This window comes from Lithobates pipiens, unplaced genomic scaffold (genome assembly GCF_037356315.1).
Source record: "Lithobates pipiens isolate NorthernLeopardFrog02 unplaced genomic scaffold, aLitPip1_a1.2 Scaffold_30, whole genome shotgun sequence".
Taxonomy (NCBI): domain Eukaryota; kingdom Metazoa; phylum Chordata; class Amphibia; order Anura; family Ranidae; genus Lithobates; species Lithobates pipiens.
The window spans coordinates 162,450,100-162,471,917 of NW_027507791.1; the positions used below are offsets into that span (position 1 = coordinate 162,450,100).

Sequence of the window (21,818 nt, forward strand, 5' to 3'; positions counted from 1 at the left end):
AAATGTGAGATTGCGAGCTGCACAGATGATATTTGATTGCATATTGGGTATTTCTAAAGTACCAAATGTATTCAGAGTCATGGTAGGGTATACTTAGTCAGCAGAGTCGCAGTCGAAAAAGGTTTGACCTTTGTAGGTAGCCTCCTCACATACAGTTAACTGTGACAGGACAGTCTTGCTGGTTGAGAGGAGGAGTGGGACTACAATTGTATCATACTTACTTCCTCATGTGGAAATGTCATATTATATTCAGAATGTGTTTGCATTTTCCCGCTGTTATGTGAAATCCTGTTGAGGCTGTAACTTCTCTGAATTTGTCTCCAGCAGCTATCTTGGAGAAGCCTAATGTTCTGATTGGTATCAAGTTATTTTGAGATTTTGTCTACAATTATCTGTTAGCGTCCAGATAAAAGAGGGCCCAGTGACCATTTTGAGGAGACGTGTGTGGAATGAGGGAGGGAAAGGTATAATGCCTGTAAGGGAAAGCTAGGCCTTACTCAGGGAGAGTGTTCCAGCCTGTAGGGACAGAACAGGGTTCCTCAGGTGTCTCCTGCCTATCAGTGCTGCTGCTGTGCTTGTGATAGAAGCTCATTGAAGACAGTGTATTTTCTTGTTAAATCATCTGTGTCAGAAACCATGAAACAGACTGAGACAGAAGTACAATAAAATCACACTTGTTTATTAATAAAAATAAAAAGGTAAATAGAAAAAAGCGTAGTGAGTCCTGTAGCCAGATCGGGTAGTCAGCCAGTCCAAAGTTCATTAACCAGATTGGGTAATCAGCCAGGCCGGAAGTCAGGGATCCAAGGAGAGCAACTGCAAGCAGGATAAGAAGCCAGGTGGGATGTCAGCAAGCCAGTCTTTAACTAGTTGCTGACCGCCGGCCGTCAAATGACGGCCAGGCGGCGCAGCTATTGTGGCGGGAGGCCGTCATATGACGGCCTCCCGTTTAAACAGGGATGCGCGCGATCGTGCGCGCGCATCCCTGTTTCTTCGGTGGTGGCGTGTCACGGAGACACCGCTCGCCACCGAAGGGGGTGAACAGCCATTCGTTATGGCTGTTTACCACGTGATCGGCCGTGATGAAGTCACGGCCGATCACAGATGGTCACACCCCCTACGTGCACGGCGCATGCGCGCGATCGCGAGCGCGCTGCGCGTGCACGTCGGTGGCGGCGTGTTCCCCGGGAACACTGCTCGTCACCGACACTGGTAAACAGCCATTGGCTGGCTGTTTACCCACGTGATCGGCTGTGATCCTTTCACAGCCGATCACTAAAATGTAAACAAACCGCGGTAACGGGATGTTACCGGGTTCTCCTCCTCACACACCGATCGTGTGTGAGGAGGAGATTGCGGTAACATCTCCTTACCGCATACAGTGTACACCAAACATACTGATTGCCCCCCCCCAATAAAGAGGACCTGTCACCACCCCTCATAGTACCTGTCAATCACAGTCCATCAGAGTACCTGTCACAGTCCATCAGAGTATTTGAGTACCTGTCCCAGCCCATCAGAGTACCCGAGTACCTGTCCCAGCCCATCAGAGTACCCGAGTACCTGTCTTAGCCCATCAGAGTACCCGAGTACCTGTCCCAGCCCATAAGAGTACCCGAGTACCTGTCCCAGCCCATCAGAGTACCCGAGTACCTGTCCCAGCCCATCAGAGTACCTGTCCCAGCCCATCAGAGTACCCGAGTACCTGTCCCAGCCCATCAGAGTACCCGAGTACCTGTCCCAGCCCATCTGAGTACCCGAGTACCTGTCCCAGCCCATCTGAGTACCCGAGTACCTGTCCCAGCCCATCTGAGTACCCGAGTACCTGTCCCAGCCCATCTGAGTACCCGAGTACCTGTCACAGTTCATCTGAGTACCCGAGTACCTGTCACGGCACATCAGAGTACCCGAGTACCTGTCACGGCACATCAGAGTACCCGAGTACCTGTCACGGCACATCAGAGTACCCGAGTACCTGTCACGGCCCATCAGGGTACCCGAGTACCTGTCACGGCCCATCAGGGTACCCGAGTACCTGTCACGGCCCATCAGGATACCCGAGTACCTGTCACGGCCCATCAGGGTACCCGAGTACCTGTCACAGTCCATTAGAGTACCGAGTACCTGTCACAGTCCATTAGAGTACCGAGTACCTGTCACAGTCCATTAGAGTACCGAGTACCTGTCACAGCCCATCTGAGTACCCGAGTACCTGTCACAGTTCATCTGAGTACCTGTCACCGTCCTTCAGAGTACCCAAATACCAGTCACCAAACCATCAGAGTACCTGAGTACTTGTCACCAGGCCATCAGAGTACCCGAGTACCTGTCACCAGGCCATCAGAGTACCCGAGTACCTGTCACCAGGCCATCAGAGTACCCGAGTACCTGTCACCAGGCCATCAGAGTACCCGAGTACCTGTCACCAGGCCATCAGAGTACCCGAGTACCTGTCACCAGGCCATCAGAGTACTCGAGTACCTATCACCAGGCCATCAGAGTACCCGAGTACCTGTCACCAGGCAATCAGAGTACCCGAGTACCTGTTCCAGTCCATCTGAGTACCCGAGTACCTGTCACAGTCCACCTGAGTACCCGAGTACCTATCTCCAGCCCATCAGAGTACCCGAGTACCTATTTGCAGCCCATGTCTCATAGAATATACGTTGGGGTGTTTACTTTCCAAAATGGGGTCATTTTGTGGGTAATTTCACTGTCCTGGTGGTCCAGGACCTTCAAAAGTGTGATGGGTAGGAATGAAATAAGATGTGTCATTTATGCTCCTAGAACGCCTGAACGTACTACTTCAATGTTTGGCCCATCTATGTGGCCAGGCTGTGTAAAAGTCCTACACATGTGGTATCGCCATACTCGGGAGGAGTAGCAGAATGTATTTTGGGGTGTAATTTTTGCTATATACATGTTATGTGTTAGAAATATCTTATAAATTGACAATTTTGTATAAAAAAAAAATGCGTTTTAATTTTTTTCCACATATTCCAAAAACTTCTGGAAAAAAATGAACCGTTCAAAAGACTCATTATGCCTCACAGATTATACGTTGGGGTGTTTGCTTTCCAAAATGGGGTAATTTTATGGGAAATTCCATTGTGCTTGTACTCCAGGGCCTTCAAAAGTGTAATAGGTGGTTGAGAAATGAGATGCGTAATTTTTGCTCATAGAACGTCTGAAGGTACTACATCAATGTTAGTGCTCTGTATGTGGCCAGGCTGTGTAAAAGTCTCACACACGTGGTATCGCCGTACTCGGGAAGAGTAGCAGAATGTATTTTGGGGTGTAATTTTTGCTATATACATGCTATGTGTTAGAAATATCTTATAAATTGACAATTTTGTGTAAAAAAAAATGCGTTTTAATTTTTTTCCACATATTCCAAAAACTTCTGGAAAAAAATTAACCATTCAAAAGACTCATTATGCCTCACAGATTATACGTTGGGGTGTTAGCTTTCCAAAATGGGGTGATTTTATGGGAAATTCCATTGTCCTGGTACTCCAGGGCCTTCAAAAGTGTAATAGGTGGTTGAGAAATGAGATGCGTCATTTTTGCTCGTAGAACGTCTGAAGGTACTACATCGATGTTGGTGCTCTGTATGTGGCCAGGCTGTGTAAAAGTCTCACACATGTGGTATCGCCGTACTCGGGAAGAGTAGCAGAATGTATTTTGGGGGGTAATTTGTTGTATACATATGCTGTGTGTGAGAAATAACCTGATAATATGACAATTTAGTAAAAAAAAATAAAAAAAAATAAAAAATCTTCATTTTGCAAAGAATTGTGGGAAAAAATGACAACTTAAAAAAACTCACCATGCTACTTACTTAATACCTTGGGATGTCTACTTTGTAAAAAGGGGTCATTTGGGGGGTATTTGTACTTTCCTGACTAGTTAGAGTCTCAAGAAATGAGATACACCTGATGTACTGAAGGCCTGATCAGAAGTGATGAATTTTCAGTGATTGGCACCATAGATTGTAGACTCTATAACTTTCACAAAGACCAAATAATATATACTAATGAGGTTATTTTTACCAAAGATATGTAGCAGTATAAATTTTGGCCAAAATTTATGAAGAAAAATTACTAATTAGCAAAAATTTATGACAGAAACGAAGAAAAAGGCATTTTTTTCACAAAATTTACGTTTTATTTTATTTATAGCACAAAAAATAAAAAACCCACTAGTGATTAAATACCACTAAAAGAAAGCTCTATTTGTGTGGAAAAAAGGACGCAAGTTTCATATGGATACTGTGTTGGATGACTGAGTAATTGTCATTCAAAGTGTGAGAGCGCTGAAAGCTGAAAATTGGTCTGGTCAGGAAGGGGGTGTAACTGCACTGTACTGAGGTGGTTAAACAAACCGCAAGAGATGGTTTCTAGTGATGTGACCAAGGCGAAGGCAGAGGTGAAGTGAGCTGGAAAGCTTTAAGTAGGCAGGTCAGACGAGCATCATCAGGAACAGCTGGTAACTGTGGAGAGAGAAGAGAGCTGGCAATTAGCTGACAGCTGAGCAGCCAGCCCAGAGGAGGAAGGGCTAAGCCAGCCCTGACAGTACCCCCACCTCAATGACCCCTCTCCCTCGGAGGGCCACTGGGCTTGAGGGGACACCATCTATGGAACTCGCGGAGGAGGACAGGGGCATGTACGTCAGAGGATGAAACCCAGGAGCGTTCCTCCAGACCGTACCCCTTCCAATGCACCAGGTACTGTATGCGCCCACAGAACCTACGGGAGTCAACAATGGATTGTACCTCCTACTCCTCATGGTTCTCAACCAGAATAGGGTGAGGACATGGCACCGAGGTGGTAAATCGGTTACAGACCAACGGTTTCAATAAGGAGACATGAAACACATTAGAGATGCGCATACTAGGAGGAAGGTCTAACGCGTAAGCTACTGGGTTAATCCTACGAAGGATACGGAATGGCCCAATAAACCGAGGTACAAACTTCAGTGAGGGAACACGAAGCCAGAGGTTGGGAGATGACAGCCAGACCCTGTCCCCAACCTGGTAGGAAGGTGCAGGCAGGCGTCTGCAGTCAGCATGGAGTCTGTACCTATCATTAGCATGACCCAAACCTCCTGGACTTGTGGAACAAAGTGGAACGAAGACTACGGAGATGCTCCTCTAACGCAGGAATACTCTGCAGAACAAACGAGTCAGGCAACATGGAAGGTTGGAAACCATAACTCACCATAAAAGGAGACAATCGGGAGGCAGAATTCAAGGCACTGTTATGAGCAAACTCTGCCCAAGGTAATAGGTCAGACCAGTTGTTATGATGGTCAGAAATATAGCAATGTAGGAATTGCTCCAAGGACTGATTGGCTTGTTCTGTGGCCCCATTAGACTGCGGGTGATACGCAGAAGAGAACGCAAGCTGGATTCCCAACTGTGCACAAAAGGCTCACCAGAACCGAGAGACAAACTGACTGCCCCTATCCCAGACAATCACCTTGGGTAGCCCATTTAAGCGAAAGATCTCCCGAGCAAAAATGGAAGCCAGTTCCTTAGAGGATGGCAACTTCTTAAGTGGAATACAATGACACATCTTTGAGAACCAGTCAACCACCATAAGGATAACAGTGTTGCCTTGGGAGTTGGGCAATTCCACAATGAAATCCATAGACAGGTGAGTCCAGGGCCTCTCTCCATTGGGTATGAGTTGTAGGAGGCCCACTGAAAGGTGTTGTGGAGTCTTACTCTGAGCACACACGGGACAGGCAGCTACGAAGGCAGTAACATCAGCCCATAGACTAGGCCACCAGAATTGTTGGGAGATGGCCCAAATGAGTTGTTTCTTCCCAGGATGGCCAGCTGCCTTATGAGAATGGTAAGTCTGGAGCACTGCAGTACGGAGACTCTCTGGGACAAAGCAGCAGTCACAAGGTTTATCAGGAGGAGCATGGACCTGAGCAGCAAGAATTTTGTCACCCAAAGGAGAAGTAAGACTGGTGCGAACCATAGCCAAGATACGATCAGGAGGAATCATAGGAACTGGAACCGACTCCGACTTGGAAGTGGAGGAAAATTGTCGTGACAAGGCATCAGCCCTTACATTCTTAGTACCGGGTAAGAATGAGACAATGTAATTAAAGCTCGACAAGAAAAGAGCCCATCGCACCCTTCTGGGAGAGAGTCGCATAGCCTCAGACAAGAATGTAAGATTCTTATGGTCAGTAAGAATAAGAACGGGCACAGTGGTACCTTCAAGGAGATGTCTCCATTCTTTCAGGGCTAAAATGATGGCCAACAGCTCTCTGTCACCAATCTCATAATTGCACTCAGCAGGTGATAATTTCTTGGAAAAGTAGCCACATGGATGCATAGCGCTCTCAGAGTTAGGACGTTGAGACAGAAGGGCGCCAACTCCCGTCTCAGAAGCATAAACCGAAACCTATAGGGAGCTTTTGAAGTGACACCTATAGAAAATATAGGGTACTGAAGCTTGTCCCCATTTCACGGGTGCACGCAAATTTAAGGTTGGACATGTGGGATATCTGTTTACTCGGCGCAACCTCATCTTTTATATTTTACCAAAAACTTGGGTATTTTTATTGCATTTGTTTGCCCTAAAATTCACTTTAGTGTGTTTTTTACTGAAATTTTGCACTCCCTAGACCTTTACAGTTATGACGTAAAAAATTGGGGCTACCACTATTTTATTCTCTAGGGTGTCTGCGTTCAGAAAATATATAATATTTGGGAGTTTTGTGCAATCTTCAGGCCAGAAATTATTTTTTAAACTTGTGTGCAATAAACGCAAAAATGGCTCTGGCAGCAAAAGGGTTAAGCTTTGGCAATACAACCTGGAAGCTAATTGGTTTCTATGCAGAGCTGCACCAGATTTTGCACTCTCCAGTTTTAGTAAAATTTCCCCCCCATTGTGTAGAGTATGTGTAAATCAGGTGCAAATTTTGTCTAATAAATGCTTGCTTTTTTCTTCTATCTCATGTTTTAGGTGTGAACCTTCTGCAAGCTGCTGCACATGAATTTGGACATTCCTTGGGACTTGATCACTCCACCATCACCGGTGCTCTGATGGCTCCAACGTACAAGGGATATAAAACATCATTTCAACTTCATCCAGATGATATTGAAGCCATTCAAGCACTGTATGGAAAACCTATAGGAAAGAAAAAACCAAGCTCAGGTACTTCCGAAGGTAGTTCCAAAGCTGTCACACCTGCTCCTGGGAAACAAAACATCACTGCCAGTCCAAAATCAGCAGAAAATAAGGAACCTAAAAAGCATTCTATAATCAAGTTATGTGGAGATGAGGCAATTGATACATTTGTATCCACTAAAGATGGCTCAATTTATCTTTTCAAAGGTAACTTTTATTTTTTATTTTTTTTAGTTTTATGCCTTTTGCATCCAGTTCCCAAGAGCTAACATTTTGGGGATAACAGGTATGAAAGCTGCATATACTATATACTGCCTTTTAATCATACATCTTTGTTTTAGTGCACTTTATAAAAAACCTACACTGTTCTATAAAGTAAAAGTTATTTAGCCTTACCGAAAGAAGAAAAAAAATCTTGAAAGCAAAAATGCAACTTCCAGCTTTTAACCCACGTTCACATCGGGCCGATTTGGCATGCGATTTGACATGTTAAATCGCATGCCAAATCGGAGCCTACTGCCGGCAATGGCGCAACGCCGACTTTGTGGCACCGCATCAATTCCCAAAAGTAGTTTTGCACTACTTTTGGCGACATTGGGGGTGATTTCAATAGACATCTGTACATGAACCCGCACAGATGTCTGTCAAATCGCCCCCGAAGTCGGACTGAAATGCCAGTTTGAAATCATGCACGATTTCAAACCAACCCTCAGTGTGAATGTGGGCTTAATCCCAGATAACTGCACACTTTCAGCTTGTTAACACATGTGGCAACACCCTATGTTTAAGCTGCATTTAAAGCCACGCAAGATGTCAGCCACCTGAGGGGAGCTCCAGGATGCCACATCACTGGACTGAAGGTGAGAATACTGTAGTTCCACTTTAACTAGTGTTTTTAAACCTCTTAATCGCTCTTCAATATCGCCCATGCATACACTTAAGTGAATAAAAAAAAAAAAAAAAGTTAGCCCAATTTTTTTTTAGAATGTGAAAGATGATGTTACGCCATGTAAAGAACATGTCATGCTTTACAATTGCATACGATCATGGAATGGTGACAACTACGATGCTAAAAAATCTCCATGGGCGACACTTTAACATTTATTACGTTACCTGTTTAGAGTTACAGAGGAGGTCTATTGCTAGAATTATTGCTCTCGCTCGAATGATCACAGCGGTATCTCACATGTGCGGCTTAAACATAGTTTACATTTACGTATGCAGTGACTTCTGCATGCAATCCCGGAGAGACGGGGCGCTTTACGTTTTTTTTCTTATTTATTTTACTTTGAATTTTTACACTGTTTTATTGATCACTTTTATTCCTATTACAAGGAATGTAAACATCCATTGTAATAGAAAAATGCATGATAGGTCCTTTTTATTGAGAGATCTGGGGTCAAAAAGATCCCAGATCTCTCATTTACCATTAAAAGCAAAAAAAAAATGACACTTTGACTTTAAAACATTTGTTAACCCCCCAAAAAAATAAAAAAAAATATTCTGTTCCTTTAAAGCTTGTACTGTGTCATTTGGCACCCTGTAACACCTGTAATACCTGGCTAATCCTGCCTGGCTATACTCTCCACCCTGTAAAGTGATCATGGTTTATCATGGCTGCTGAGCCCTGACACTGGTCAGTGTATGTGCCTCCATCATCCGCAGCCCTGCTATCTGTTTCCTATGTCTCCTCCATCCTCCTCCCCCCTCCCCTCTCTACCTGTCTTCTTGTGTCAGCACCTGCCCAATCCTGCTGCTAAAAAAAAAAAGAAAAAGCTTCCATCCGTGCTGTAATATACCAATAAGTGCCCCTGTGCCTGTGTTATGTAAAAAAAAATAGCTGACTGTCGGTTCTCTCTCCTCTCTGTCTGACGTCAGCGGGAGTGTTCGGCCCCGCCCACTGGAACTGAGAGAGAAGAGACCCGAAGAGTCAGCTGATCACTGTGAGCCGCACTGATATAGATACAGATAGGCTTTTTTTTATATAACACAGGCACAGGAATTGGTATATTACTGAAGGTATGGGATGATTTTATATAGGTGGGTTAACAATAAAGTGACCAGAATTTTAAAATGAAATCTGGGGACGTATCTTTTTTTTTTTTTTCTATTAGCAAATAGTAAACCATTTTATAAGCATATTTTATTCAAATAATATATGCAGTGTATGTGGTATGTGTTTATGGAATGATTGTAGGATATATACGTTATTTCTCACATTTTGTCCAAAATACTTTTTAGAATTTTTGGGCATATGACTACCAAGATAAGATAGAGAAAAAAACTTTTCAAGGCATTTGTTGTAATTCCTTCTTACCAAAGAAGCACAGAGGTGTGCTATGTACAGAGTGCAGAGTTCAGGGGTGCGCTGTGTGCAAAGTTCAGGGGTGCACCCATAGATGGTTCAAATCCATAGGTGTGTGCAGCCTGTTGCATTAGAGTGTGCACCCCAAACCAAAGCTCAAACACACATCCGTATATATAAAAACTCACTATGCCTCTTACTAAATACTTTGGAATGTCTACTTTCTAAAAGGGGGTAATTTGGGGGGTATTTGTACTGCCCTGGCTTGTCTCAAGAAATTAGATAGGCATCAACACTATAACTTTCACACAGACCAAATAATGTACACTGATTTGGGTTATTTCTACCAAAGATATGTATCAGTATAAAATGTTGGTATCAATTTATGAAGAAAAATTACTAATTTGCAAAATGTTAACAGAAACAAAGAAAATGCATATTTTACAAAATTTTCTGTCTTTTTTTCATTTATAGCGCAGAAAATAAAAAACGCTGTGGTGATTAAATACCACCAAAAGAAAGCTCTATTTGTTTGAAAAAAAGGACAAACATTTCATATAGGTTCAGTGTTGCAAGACTGAGTTATTTTCATTCAATATGTGAGTGCACTGAAAGCTGAAAATTGGTCTGGTTAGGAAGGGGGTTTAAGTGCCCAGTGGGCAAGCGGTTAAAATAAAGACATTTTGAAATAACAGACTTAGGTAAATAAGGTCACTATCAACTATATAGAATTAAACTGTACCCAGGTAAAAGATAATCAATTCATTACCTTTGACTAAGATTAACAAGCAATATGGCAGTAAGTGAGGGCAATGATATTAACATGTATGGATTCACACCCTCCACTAAGTACAGACCCCCTCCCTCAGTATAAACCCACTTCCCTCAGTCTAGCTCCCTCCTCTCCACTAAGTATAGACCCCCCCCCCCCGTCCCTTGGTCCCTTGGTCCCTCAGTCCAGACACCCTCCCTCACTATACACCTATCATATTATGTCTCTTTCAGTCCAGATCCCCCCTCTCCACTACTGTAGGTATAGAGAGCCCCCCCCCCCAGCACAGACCCCCCTCTCTGTTAAGTATAAACCCCTGTCCCTCAGTCCAGACTGTTTTTAACATAGCATTTGAAAAAGCTCAAAAACTTTACTTTCTCTTATATTCACCAACCGACACAGCTCCTCTCTGTAACTAAATGGGTTTTATAGCCTGCCATTAGGAGAAACTAGGCAAAATTGTTACACAATACACAGAACTTTAATCCCGCCCCAGGGGCCCCATACTATCAACCCTTCCCACTGCTCCTAGCAGCTTCAGTTTTTATTTTGCCTAGCAAGGAGAATGACCTAGGAAACCCTGCGGGCCTCTCGGTCCATATTTTTGCTGCAGGTTTGCTGCTTTTTGCGCAAGATGAAAGATCCTGAGATCTTCTATCAACTGCCGGCTGGGTGACAGGCTGGTTAATGATATCCTTGTAGTCTCCCCAGTCTGGCCATCGAGCGCGAGCAGACCACAGCTAAGGCTTGGCAGGCCACGACATGCCTCAGCTCCAGAGGTGGTCGGTGAGCTTCAATGCTCCGGGGTATACATATGACCGGGCTACTGATGTCTGGATCACAGTATACTGAGGCCAACAGCCACCCTGTAACTGCGCAGGAGTTGGTCTGTGATGGAATGTCTCCCAGCTCTTCAGGACTGGTAAATATGGCTCTCCCTGCTTCGGTGGGGTGAGCACTGGACATTCCCTGTGGTGGTCGATTCAGGGGCCACCTCACCTCCCTTCTCTCCCAAGTCCCTACCACCCCTCCTTCCCCCCTCTGAGGGGGGTGTTTGCATGCGCTGGGGGTGGTGTGTATGTGTGGGTCACTGTTTTCTCACCTGTTGGGGTTTGTGCGGCTGGCGTTAGTCCTGGTCCAGGTCTGGGGGTCCCAAAACATGTTTATGGAGGTTGTTCTGACTGTTAGCAGGCAGCACGTTTTTATTTTTTGCTCTGTCCCCGCATGGCGCCGTTCCGGCGGCCATCTTGGTTTTGGGAAAGCTATAAATTCCCCTGGTGAGCTTCAGTAGCCATTTTCCCAATTCCTATTGATTACATTGGCGGCCATTTTCTTAAAGCCTGAACGCTTTTTTCACCGCTGGTCTCTTGTGGCAGCATTACATGTGCTTTCTCTTGCTGCTTCCTGTATCCACTGTGTGTGCAGGACGCTGGATGGCTCTTTGCTGAACGCTGAAGCTGCTCTGCAGATCATTGCACCGCTGGTGGGAGCTGCTGCTGCTGACACAGTTTTTTCCTCTCTGCAACGGGTAACCTCCTAGGGACTACAGACACTGCTGTGGCTATCACAGAATGCCCCAGGGTGGTGAGTCTAGCGCTAAGTAACCCCCCACCCCCCCACGCAGCGGCAGCAGGAGGGTGGGAACTTCACTGTCCTAAGTCCCCTTGCAGGTGCAGACAGGCTAGGATCAGCATGGCTTCAGAAATTGGTGTTTCTTCCCCCGAAATCCAGGCTATAGCAACCGGGTCACCTGCAGTTAGCGCGGTGCGCATGGACACCCTGACGGTGGTCCTTGACTCCTATGTTGCTAAGATAGAGGCGGCACGTGGCAGGAAAGGTGCACGTAAGAGGCCCCTGCCCCCGTCCTCTGGAGAGAGCTCTGATGCAGACTCGGGCCCTGCTGCGGCTGGAGACCCCTGCTCTGACCTATCAGACGTGGCTGACCAGGACCGTTTGGACAGTGAGGATGATTCCCCGTCCGGGTCCGGGAGCGACAAGGCGCTTGTTGGAGCACTTATTACAGCTGTGCGTGATACCCTGATTCAGGAGCCAGCGGATTCCTCTGTTGATGTACCGTTCCCTTTTGGGTCCCGCCAAGCCAGCACGTTCACCTAAGGTGTTCCCGTATTTGACTTATTTTGACAAATTAATCTACAGGGAATGGGATCGCCCACAACGGACCTTTTCGGTCCCCAAAAATTTGGCGGTGCGTTACCCCTTTGAGGAAAGCCTTCTCAAAAAGTGGTCCTCCTCCAGTCGTGGACCCCCCAGTATCTAGGTTAAATAAAGTAACCATGATCCCAGATGAGGGGACTCCTGCATTCAAGGATCCCACGGACAGGAAGGCCGAAGCAGTGGCTCGTTCCTTGTTTATGGTTGTGGGGTCAGCCGTGCGACCTGTACTGGCAACCGCACTGGTGTCGCAGACACCGACTGAGTGGGCAAAACTTTTGCACTGCGAATTGGGAGAGCAGAATGCCTCCCCTGTCTGCGTAGAACTAGCAGACCAACTAGTGCATGGCCTTAAGCACGTTTGTGACATGGCCCTGGATACTCTCCCCCTGCTATCCAGGGCCTCAGTGTCAGCCGTGGTGCTGAGGCGCCTCATTTGGCTGAAATGATCAGGCATCCAAGAAAGCCCTGACGGATCTTCCCTTCCTTGGCGAACGGCTCTTTGGAGCCTCGTTGGATGGCATTATTAAAAATGCCACGGGTGGTAAGAGTACACTACTCCCACAGGCCAGGAAGGCTAAGGAGTCACGCTGCAGGCAAGGGCTCTCTTTTTCCGCTCACAAACGGCTTTTTCGTCCGCCCGGTGCTTCGGCAAAATGACCCCAGCCCAACAGGATGCCCACGGATGGTCAGAAGTGTCCCTGGAACTGCAAGCCTAACAAGCCTGCGAACAAAAGTGCTACCGCATGAAGGTTTGCCCTCACCCATGTCTCGGGTGATTGGTCGTCTTCGGGAGTTTGCAGCCCGTTGGACCTCCCGGTTATCAGACCAATGGGTCTGCGATCTGATTTCCACAGGTTACAAGATAGAGTTTCTCTCTTGGCCGCCAAACAGATTCTTTCCCACCAGCATACCCGTGTCCCCGGTTCGCCTGGAAGCCCTGTTAGGAACGGTGAGGGACCTGCTGAATCAGGGGGTGATTGTACCGGTTCCGGAAGCGGAATGCTTCCAGGGGTTCTACTCAAATCTGTGGTTCCCAAGAAGGAAGGGGTACATCCAATATTGGACCTAAAAGCCCTAAATCACTTTGTGCAGAGGTTCAGAATGGAATCAGTTTGCTCAGTAGTCGCTGCACTCCATCAAGGGGACTTCCTGGCATCCTTGGACATTCAGGATGCCTACCTGCACATACCCATATGCCTTCAGCATCAAAAGTTTCTGCGTTTGGCAGTCAGGGAAGCCCACTACCAGTTTGTGGCTCTTCCTTTTGGCCTGGCATCAGCCCCCCGAGTCTTTACCAAAGTACTGGCTCCAGCATTGACGTTGTTGAGACAATGTGGGATCGCCATCGTGGGTTACCTAGACGATCTCCTCCTGAGAGCTTCTTCCACCTCAGAATTAGAGGAGGATGTGGCGATCACCTTGCAGTCCCAGCAAGCATTTGGATGGCTGTTGAACCTAAAGAAGTTGGTGGTGATACCGACTCAGCGTCTGGAGTACCTGGGGCTACTATTGGACTCCAGGGAAGCAAGGGTTTTTCTCCCCTCAGACAAATTGCTGACTCTCAGATCTGCGGTCAAAATACTGATGAACCGCAAGTGGTCATCACTCCGCTTTTGCATGCCGGTGCTGGGGCTCATGGTAGCCTCCTTCGAGGCAGTACCTTATGCCCACTTCCACACCAGAGTCCTGCAGAAGGAGATCTTGACAAAATGGGACAAATCTCTGTTGTCCCTGGATCGGCAGATCCAGGTGAGCCAGCAAGTCAGGGACTCTCTGATCTGGTGGTTGAGGTCCCCGGTGATTCAGTCCGGAAAATCGTTCCTTCCTCTGAAATGGACAGTGGTCACTACGGACGCCAGTCTGTCCAGCTGGGGTAGAGTGATGGGGATTCAGTCGGCTCAGGGCCTCTGGTCGATGGAAGAATCCAAGTTGCCAATCAATCTGCTTGAATTGTGAGTTATCAGGCTGTGCCTCCACACGTGGTCGACGTGTCTTCAAGACCAGGATACAGTCAGACAACGCCACGGCTGTGGCGTACATAAATCACCAAGGGGGAACAAGAAGCTCAGCCGCTGCTCGGGAGGTCGCTCACATACTTCGGTGGGCAGAGCGTCACGTTCCGACCCCGTCGGCCATTTACATCCCGGGGGTGGAAAATTGGCAGGCGGACTATCTGAGTCGACAGATGCTGGACCCAGGAGAATGGGCATTGCATCCGGAGATATTCAGGCTGCTGTGCCTGAAATGGGGCACACCAGATGTGGATCTATTGGCCTCCTGTCTCAATAGGAAGGTGCCAAGATTCGTGTCCAGGACAAGAGATCCGTGGGCAGACGCGCTGGTGACTCGGTGGGATCAGTACCAGCTGATCTACGCCTTTCCTCCGCTGAAACTGTTGCCACGTCTGCTTCGCAGAGTGGAAGCCGAGGGGATTCCAGTAATTCTGATTGCCCCAGATTGGCCTCAGCAGGCCTGGTACGCAGACCTGGTGCGCCTGGTGGCAGACGCTCCCTGGCGACTGCCGTTGAGAGAGGACCTCCTCTCTCAAGGTCCAATCCTTCACCCTGCTTTACCATGGCTGGCTTTAACGGCCTGGCTATTGAAAGCCAGGTTTTGAGGAACCGGGGTCTGTCAGACTCTGTGATTCCAACTATGCTGAGGGCACGGAAATCTTCTTCCAGGAAGATATACCATCGTACTTGGAAGACCTACATCTTCATGTGTTAGGAGAAAGGGTGGCATCCGTGGTTGGCGTTTAGCACCATCAAGAGGCAGATTTCAGCTCTGGCTGTCTTTTTTCAAAGATCCCTGGCGTCTCAGTCATTAGTGAGTACCTTTGTTCAGGGGGTGCGACATGTTGTCCCTCCAGTGCGTTCTCCGTTACCTCCATGGGATTTGAACTTGGTGTTGTCGGCGCTTCAGAAGCCGCCGTTTGAGAATATCAGGGAGATTCCTCTGCTGACCCTTTCAGAGAAGGTGGTCTTTCTAGTGGCCATCACATCGGCCAGGAGGGTTTTGGAACTGGTGGCCTTGTCCTGCAAGTCGCCTTATCTAGTCATCCACAGGGATAAGGTGGTGTTACGTCCGCAACCGTCCTTTCTACCGTAGGTGGTTTCGGCATTTCATATCAATGAGGACATTGTATTGCCATCATTGTGTCCTAAGCCGAAGCACCCCAAGGAGGGCTCTGAAGGTGTACTTGTAGTCAGAGTCTTCAAGCGGGAAATGCGATACTCCGAAGAACCCAAGGCCTGAGGTGTGCCTTGGTCTAGCTGGTCAGTATGCCTGAAAAGAGGGCATACCCGGAATGTAAGAATAAGAACAAAATACTATGAGAATGAATGAAAGACTGGGGGAACGGGTGGGTGGGAACCCAGAAATCCCAATAAACACTGGCCCTGACAGAGGAGGAGGTTTAAATAGCCCTTTCAGGCTCCTCCTACAAATACAGGCTATGGCCAGCCTTTCAACTTGTAGTCAGAGTCTTCAAGCGGGAAATGCGATACTCCTAAGAACCCAAGGCCTGAGGTGTGCCTTGGCCTAGCTGCTCAGTATGCCTGAAAAGAGGGCAAAAAGACACAAATTTAGGTGAAGAAGGGGAGGTAATGAACCATCACGGATAATGGTGTGCTCCCGGACGGCAACAGTAAGTATCCAGCAAGTAACCGGACAGTATCCGCTGTGGCAAAAGAAGACACCGACTCCTGACTTGGCGATGAGAAGGAACCTCCTATAGAACCTGCAAAACTACCCCGAACCCAACTGAACATCCCCTGAAAGATTAAATTGAGCCTGACGCCCAAGACACCCAGACCCGAGAATGAACTGCTTGTGAAATGAGAGGATACGTGGGGGGAAAGGAACAAAGCCTGGCCCGAGGAACCCCTGCAAATGATGGAGAAATACCTCAATGAACACCAGTGAAATAGCTCAGAGACATCCCCCCCCAAGAGGGTGAGCGGCAAAAAGGACCACTAGCAGGAGTGTGAAAAGCTGGATACCTGATGGATGTGATGGAGTAAGTGGAAAAGACCCATGCACCATGGTAATAATATTGTCAAACATGGGGAAACCATGCCGGACACAGGACCCTGGTCCCACCAGATACGATCGGGTCATGCTTCAGCCTGAGACCTAACAGCTGAGTCAGAATCTTGAACCGAGGAAGGAGGGCCGGACTCCCTCCCGGGGGAAATAGTCCCATGGCATGATACAGACATACCCAAGTCCCCCCTACTTGGAACAGGCTGGGGATCGGAAAAGATGACTGGCTGACGTCCCTAAGTAGAACTCCAGGCAATATGTTAGACAAGATCAGAGCAAAGAGTGGAATCCAGAATCATTATCATGTCTGCCCAACCTACCACCCAAGGACCGTCACGGGGACGTGGCTTAGCACACACCCTGAGAGCGACTATGCATCCCTGGGTGGTAGCCAGGGCCTCAACACAATAGGACATCAACTGAAGAAAACATCTGCGACTGCTTCTGACCCAAGGGTGAGCCCAGTGGCGAAAAGACATTAGCACCAATCAACCAGCCCCCAACAACGGCCGGGCTGATGGAAGTGAGTGCAAGCATGGTTGATATCGGTATGGATGCCAAGACAGCCCAACCTGAAACACAAACTAGAGAAATGACAGACAACCAGACAGGAGAACAACAATGCCCCCCCCCCGCCTACCTAAGAATGAAACATGAGCAGAAATGTCAATACCACTGCGTGTGAATGAACTTGACGACGAACCCCCCTCCCCCCCGCCCCGATGTGAGTGGTAAGTGAGCCTGAGTAAACTGCAGCACAGAGACAGGTAATTAACTGAAAACTCAAGGCTAGTGTACCCACAGGCCGTGGTGGGTAATCGAATGGATGTGGTGAAATGCACATGCATCGTATGACGTATGGTATACGGGCGAGAAGATTGTGGACAACAATCAATTAACAAATGAAAACCTCAGCCCGTATGGATCTATAGACGTGACAGATCCTGACGTGTGAGTCCTAGCTACCAGACCCAGGTACACACATGACACAGACACGATGGGACATGACAAACAACGAAGACAAAAGGACTACCAGAGTATGCCATCAAGGCTGAAATACTATGACAGACATGCTGGGCAGCAATACAAAGACATCAACGCTATGACAGAAAAACACTACGACAGAAAAACACTACGACAGAAAAACACCATGACAGAGACAACACCATGACAGAGACAATGCCATGACAGAGACGCTGAAACTAAATGCTGATGCAGAAACGTAGAGACAGAAATCCAGGGGCAGAACGCAATGACAGCAAAACCAAGACTGAAATGCTGAGGCATAAATGCAACGCCAGAAATCCTGGGGCAGAAATGCTATAACAGAAAAACTGAGACAGCGAGACAACAGCAGAATCCTGCCCAGAAATGCAATGACCGAAAACACGCTGAGACTGAACGCTGAGTCAGAAATGCAAAGACAGAAATCCTGGGGCAGAAACGCTATGACCAAAAAGCTAAGACTGAATGCCGAGCCAGAATTTCTGAGACTGAACGCCGAGCCAGAAAAAAGCTGGGGCAGAACACTATGACAGAAAAGCACGCAATGACAGAAATGCTGGGGCAGAATGCTATGACAGAAATGCTGGGAAGCATGCTGGGGTGGATCCCTGTGACAGAAATGCTGGGGCGGACCACCGTGACAGAATCCTGGTGTGAAACACTGACAGAAATCCTGGGGCAGAACACTATGACCTCAACCCTGGGGCAGAATCACTACGATCGAAACCAAGGGCCATAAAACGCTAAGACAGAAATCCAGGGGCAGAAAACGCTAAGACAGAAGTCCTGGGGCAGAAAATAGCTAAGACAGAAGCCTTGGGGCAGAATTCTGAGACAGACATGCCGGGGCAGAACGCTAAGACAGGAATCCAGGGGCAGGACGTTATGGCAGAAATCCAGGGGCAGAAAGCTATGACAGGAATCCAGGGGCAGAAACACTGACAGACATGCTGGACAGCACGCTACGACAGGAATGCTGGACAGCACGCTACGACAGGAATGCTGGACAGCACGCTACGACAGGAATGCTGGACAGCACGCTACGACAGGAATGCTGGACAGAACGCTACTACAGGAATGCTGGACAGAACGTTACGACAGAAATGCTGGACAGAACCGCTACGACAGAAATACTGGACAGAAACGCTACAACAGAAATACAGGACAGAAACGCTGACAGAAATGCTGGGCAGAACGCTATGACTGAATTGCTGGACAGAACGATATGACAGAAAAGCTGGACAGAACGCTATGATGGAGAAATCTGGACAGAACGCTATGATGGAGAAAGCTGGACAGAAACGTTATGGCGAGAAATGCTGGACAGAAGCGGAAACACTATGACGAGAAACGCTGGACAGAAACGCTATGACTAGAAAACGCTGGACATAAGCGCTATGACGAGAAACGCTGGACAGAAACGCTATGACGAGAAACTCTGGACAGAAACGCTATGATGAGAAACGCTGGACAGAAACGCTATGACGAGAAATGCTGGACAGAAAGCTATGACAGACATTCTGGACAGAACGCTGGCTGCGATATCAACACTGACCAAAAAAGTAACAACAACAAGTACAAGCAACAAACCTGGCCTTGCCTCTGGCCGTTGCCATGGCCGCTGTGGGTGGTCAGATAACCACTCACACCGCTACAGAGATGCCAATTATGGGGAAGAAAAGAGCGACTGGCAGGAGACTGCCCATCCCCCGTGAGCATCGGGAGAAAACCAACGGCCTACCCCCCTCATGAGCCAGACATACATCAGGAGAGGAGCGGGCTGGTGTGCCAGCTGGCCAGGTGGAGCTGGGAATATTGTGAGATGGACGGATGGATGGACTGATCGACAGACAGGCAGCCCCCCCATCAGGCGAGCACGCTGGGCAGGTGGAGCTGAGAAGATATTGGGATGGAAGGATTGCCGGACAGATAGCCCCCCCCCCCCCCCCACCAGGCAAGCACGCTGGCAGGTGGAACTGGGAAGATATTGGGATGGATGGATGGAAGAATTGCCGGACAGATAGCCCCCCCGCCACCAGGCAAGCACGCTGGCAGGTGGAACTGGGAAGATAGTGGGATGGATGGATTGATCGATGGACAGACAGCCCCCCCCCCATCAGGCGAGCATGCTGGGCAGGCGGAGCTGGGAAGATAGAGGGATGGATGGACTGATCGATGGACAGACAGCCCCCCCCCCCCCCACCAGGCAAGCACACTGGGCAAGTGGAACTGGGAAGATCGTGAAAATGTATGGATGGATCACCGGACAGGCAGCCCCCCGCTACCCCCCGGCATGAGCGCCAGGAAAAGTGGGCGGGCGGGCTGCCTGCTGACCCCATGGATCTGTGGAGAAATCCGTGGATGCACAGCCAGACGAACGGCCGTCCCCTCCCCTGCATGATTGCCGGGAAAAGCGGGCGGGCCGCACGCCGGACATACGGATCTATGGGGAGATTGCAAATGGAGGAAGGATGGCCGGACGAACGCCCCCCGCTGCCCCCCAGCATGAGCGCCGGGAAAAGGTGGGTGGGCTGCACGCCGGTCACACAGAGTTTTGAGTGGAGTATGATGGAGGATGGATGGCGAACAAAACGCCCCCCCCCGTTCACCCCCCGGCATGAGCGCCGGAAAAAGCGAGCGGGCTGCATGCTGGCCACACGGAGCAGTGGGGAGATTGTGATGGAGGATGGATGGCCGGACGAAACACCCCGTCCGCTCCCCCAGAAGCATGCGGATTGCATGCTGGCCACACAGAGGCTGGAAGGAAGGACGGGCGGAAGGACGGGCGCGTGAACAGACGCCACCCCCCACTCCCCCTGGCATGAGTGCCGCGGGAAATGGGTGGGCTGCATGCTGGCCAGAAGGAGCTAAGGGGAGAGTGTGAGGAGGAGGACGCTCCCCGGGCACCCCCCCATGAAGATGGAACATGGGCCGCAAGGAAGGACGAGCAGGGGGCCCCAGTAGAACCCAGGGATAGAGATATATAGATTATCTCTCTCTCTCTCTCTCTCTCTCTATATATATATATATATATATATATATATATATATATATATATATATATAGTGATGTTCGGGGGGGACCAGCAAGATCGCAGGACACAGGCTTTTCACACAACAAGGGGTTTATTAAACTTAAACAGCTTTACAGCAGCCAAAAACAAAAGGAAAAGGTTTTTAGTCTCAACGACTTGCAAAGTCCAGAATAGCTGTCTCAATCAAACAGTACTTGATCTTTTATGGCAGGTAGCTTCCCCTGCCAGGAGGCTTCCAGGCAGGACACTGCTGTCCACTTCTGTTGCTGCAACCCAAAACAAACACCATCCACCATGTCCTCTACACTCCTCTACACCCATCTACCACTTCCTGTCTTGTTTTTAAACCCCCTTTTTTCTGTTTTATCTTAGACGATTCACTCTATTTTATATAGCTATTGCAATCCACTTTTTACACTGTATAGTTGGAGTCCCCCCCGTTTTTTATTGTCCTTTATTATATAGGCACTGGTATGATGCACTATTAATATACTTATATATATATATACATTTTTTCAGATGTTCATCTCTATGCACTTTTTTGCACAGTTTTTTTGATACTTTGTGAACGATTGACAGTCACTTTTTATCACATAAGCTTATTGTTTATGTTTATTTATTTATTGTTTATTTATTTTTCTCTTGGTATTTAAGGAAGCGCAACACACCCTCCCTCTATCATTTTTGTTTTTAAACCCACTTCCTCTGACAGGTGGGTTAATCAATTTTATTCCCTTAAAGGGACCACAAACCAAACAGAGGAGAAACATAGCATCCTTCCAGGACCCAGCTACGGTGTCCTGTACATATCCCCCCCCTGTGCCCCAACGCCAAGGAGGTGGAGGCAACAGTGGAGCTCAAGCAATGGACTCGGGAGAGGGCATCTGCATTTTGATGCAGTCTCCCGGGCCTATGCTCCACTACAAACTTAAATTCCTGGAGTGCCAGGAACCACCGAGTAACCCTGGCATTAGTCCCTTTTCCTTGTCTCAGCCATGTTAAAGGGGCATGATCAGAAATCAGCCTAAACTTCCTCCCCAAAAGGTAATATCTGGGGATGCCAGAGCCCATTTAATGGCCAGACACTCTCGTTCAATTATGGCGTAGTTTTTCTCCGCTGGTGTTAACTTCCTGCTGAGGAAGACTATCAGGTGTTCCTCGCCATGAATAACCTGTGACAACACTGCTCCCAATCCTACATCGGAAGCATCAGTCTGGACAACAAACTCTTTTGAAAAATTAGGTGCTACCAGGACAGTGCCGACTTGAGCTCCAAAAAAGCCTTCTCAGCGTCTGCATTCCACTCCACCATGACCGATTTCCGACCCTTAG

At 48.1% G+C, this 21,818-nt stretch overlaps 1 protein-coding gene across 5 annotated transcripts in view; it reads left to right on the top strand.

Annotated features, from left to right (window-relative positions):
* The window catches only part of LOC143943334 (matrix metalloproteinase-18-like), a 1,003,345-nt gene that overhangs the window by 719,895 nt on the left and 261,632 nt on the right, over positions 1-21,818 (top strand). For all 5 annotated transcript variants that reach the window (XM_077465046.1, XM_077465042.1, XM_077465045.1 and 2 more), the window contains one exon: positions 6,987-7,358. In XM_077465046.1, the coding sequence (XP_077321172.1) occupies positions 6,987-7,358 (372 nt within the window). The remainder of the gene's footprint in view (positions 1-6,986; positions 7,359-21,818) is intronic.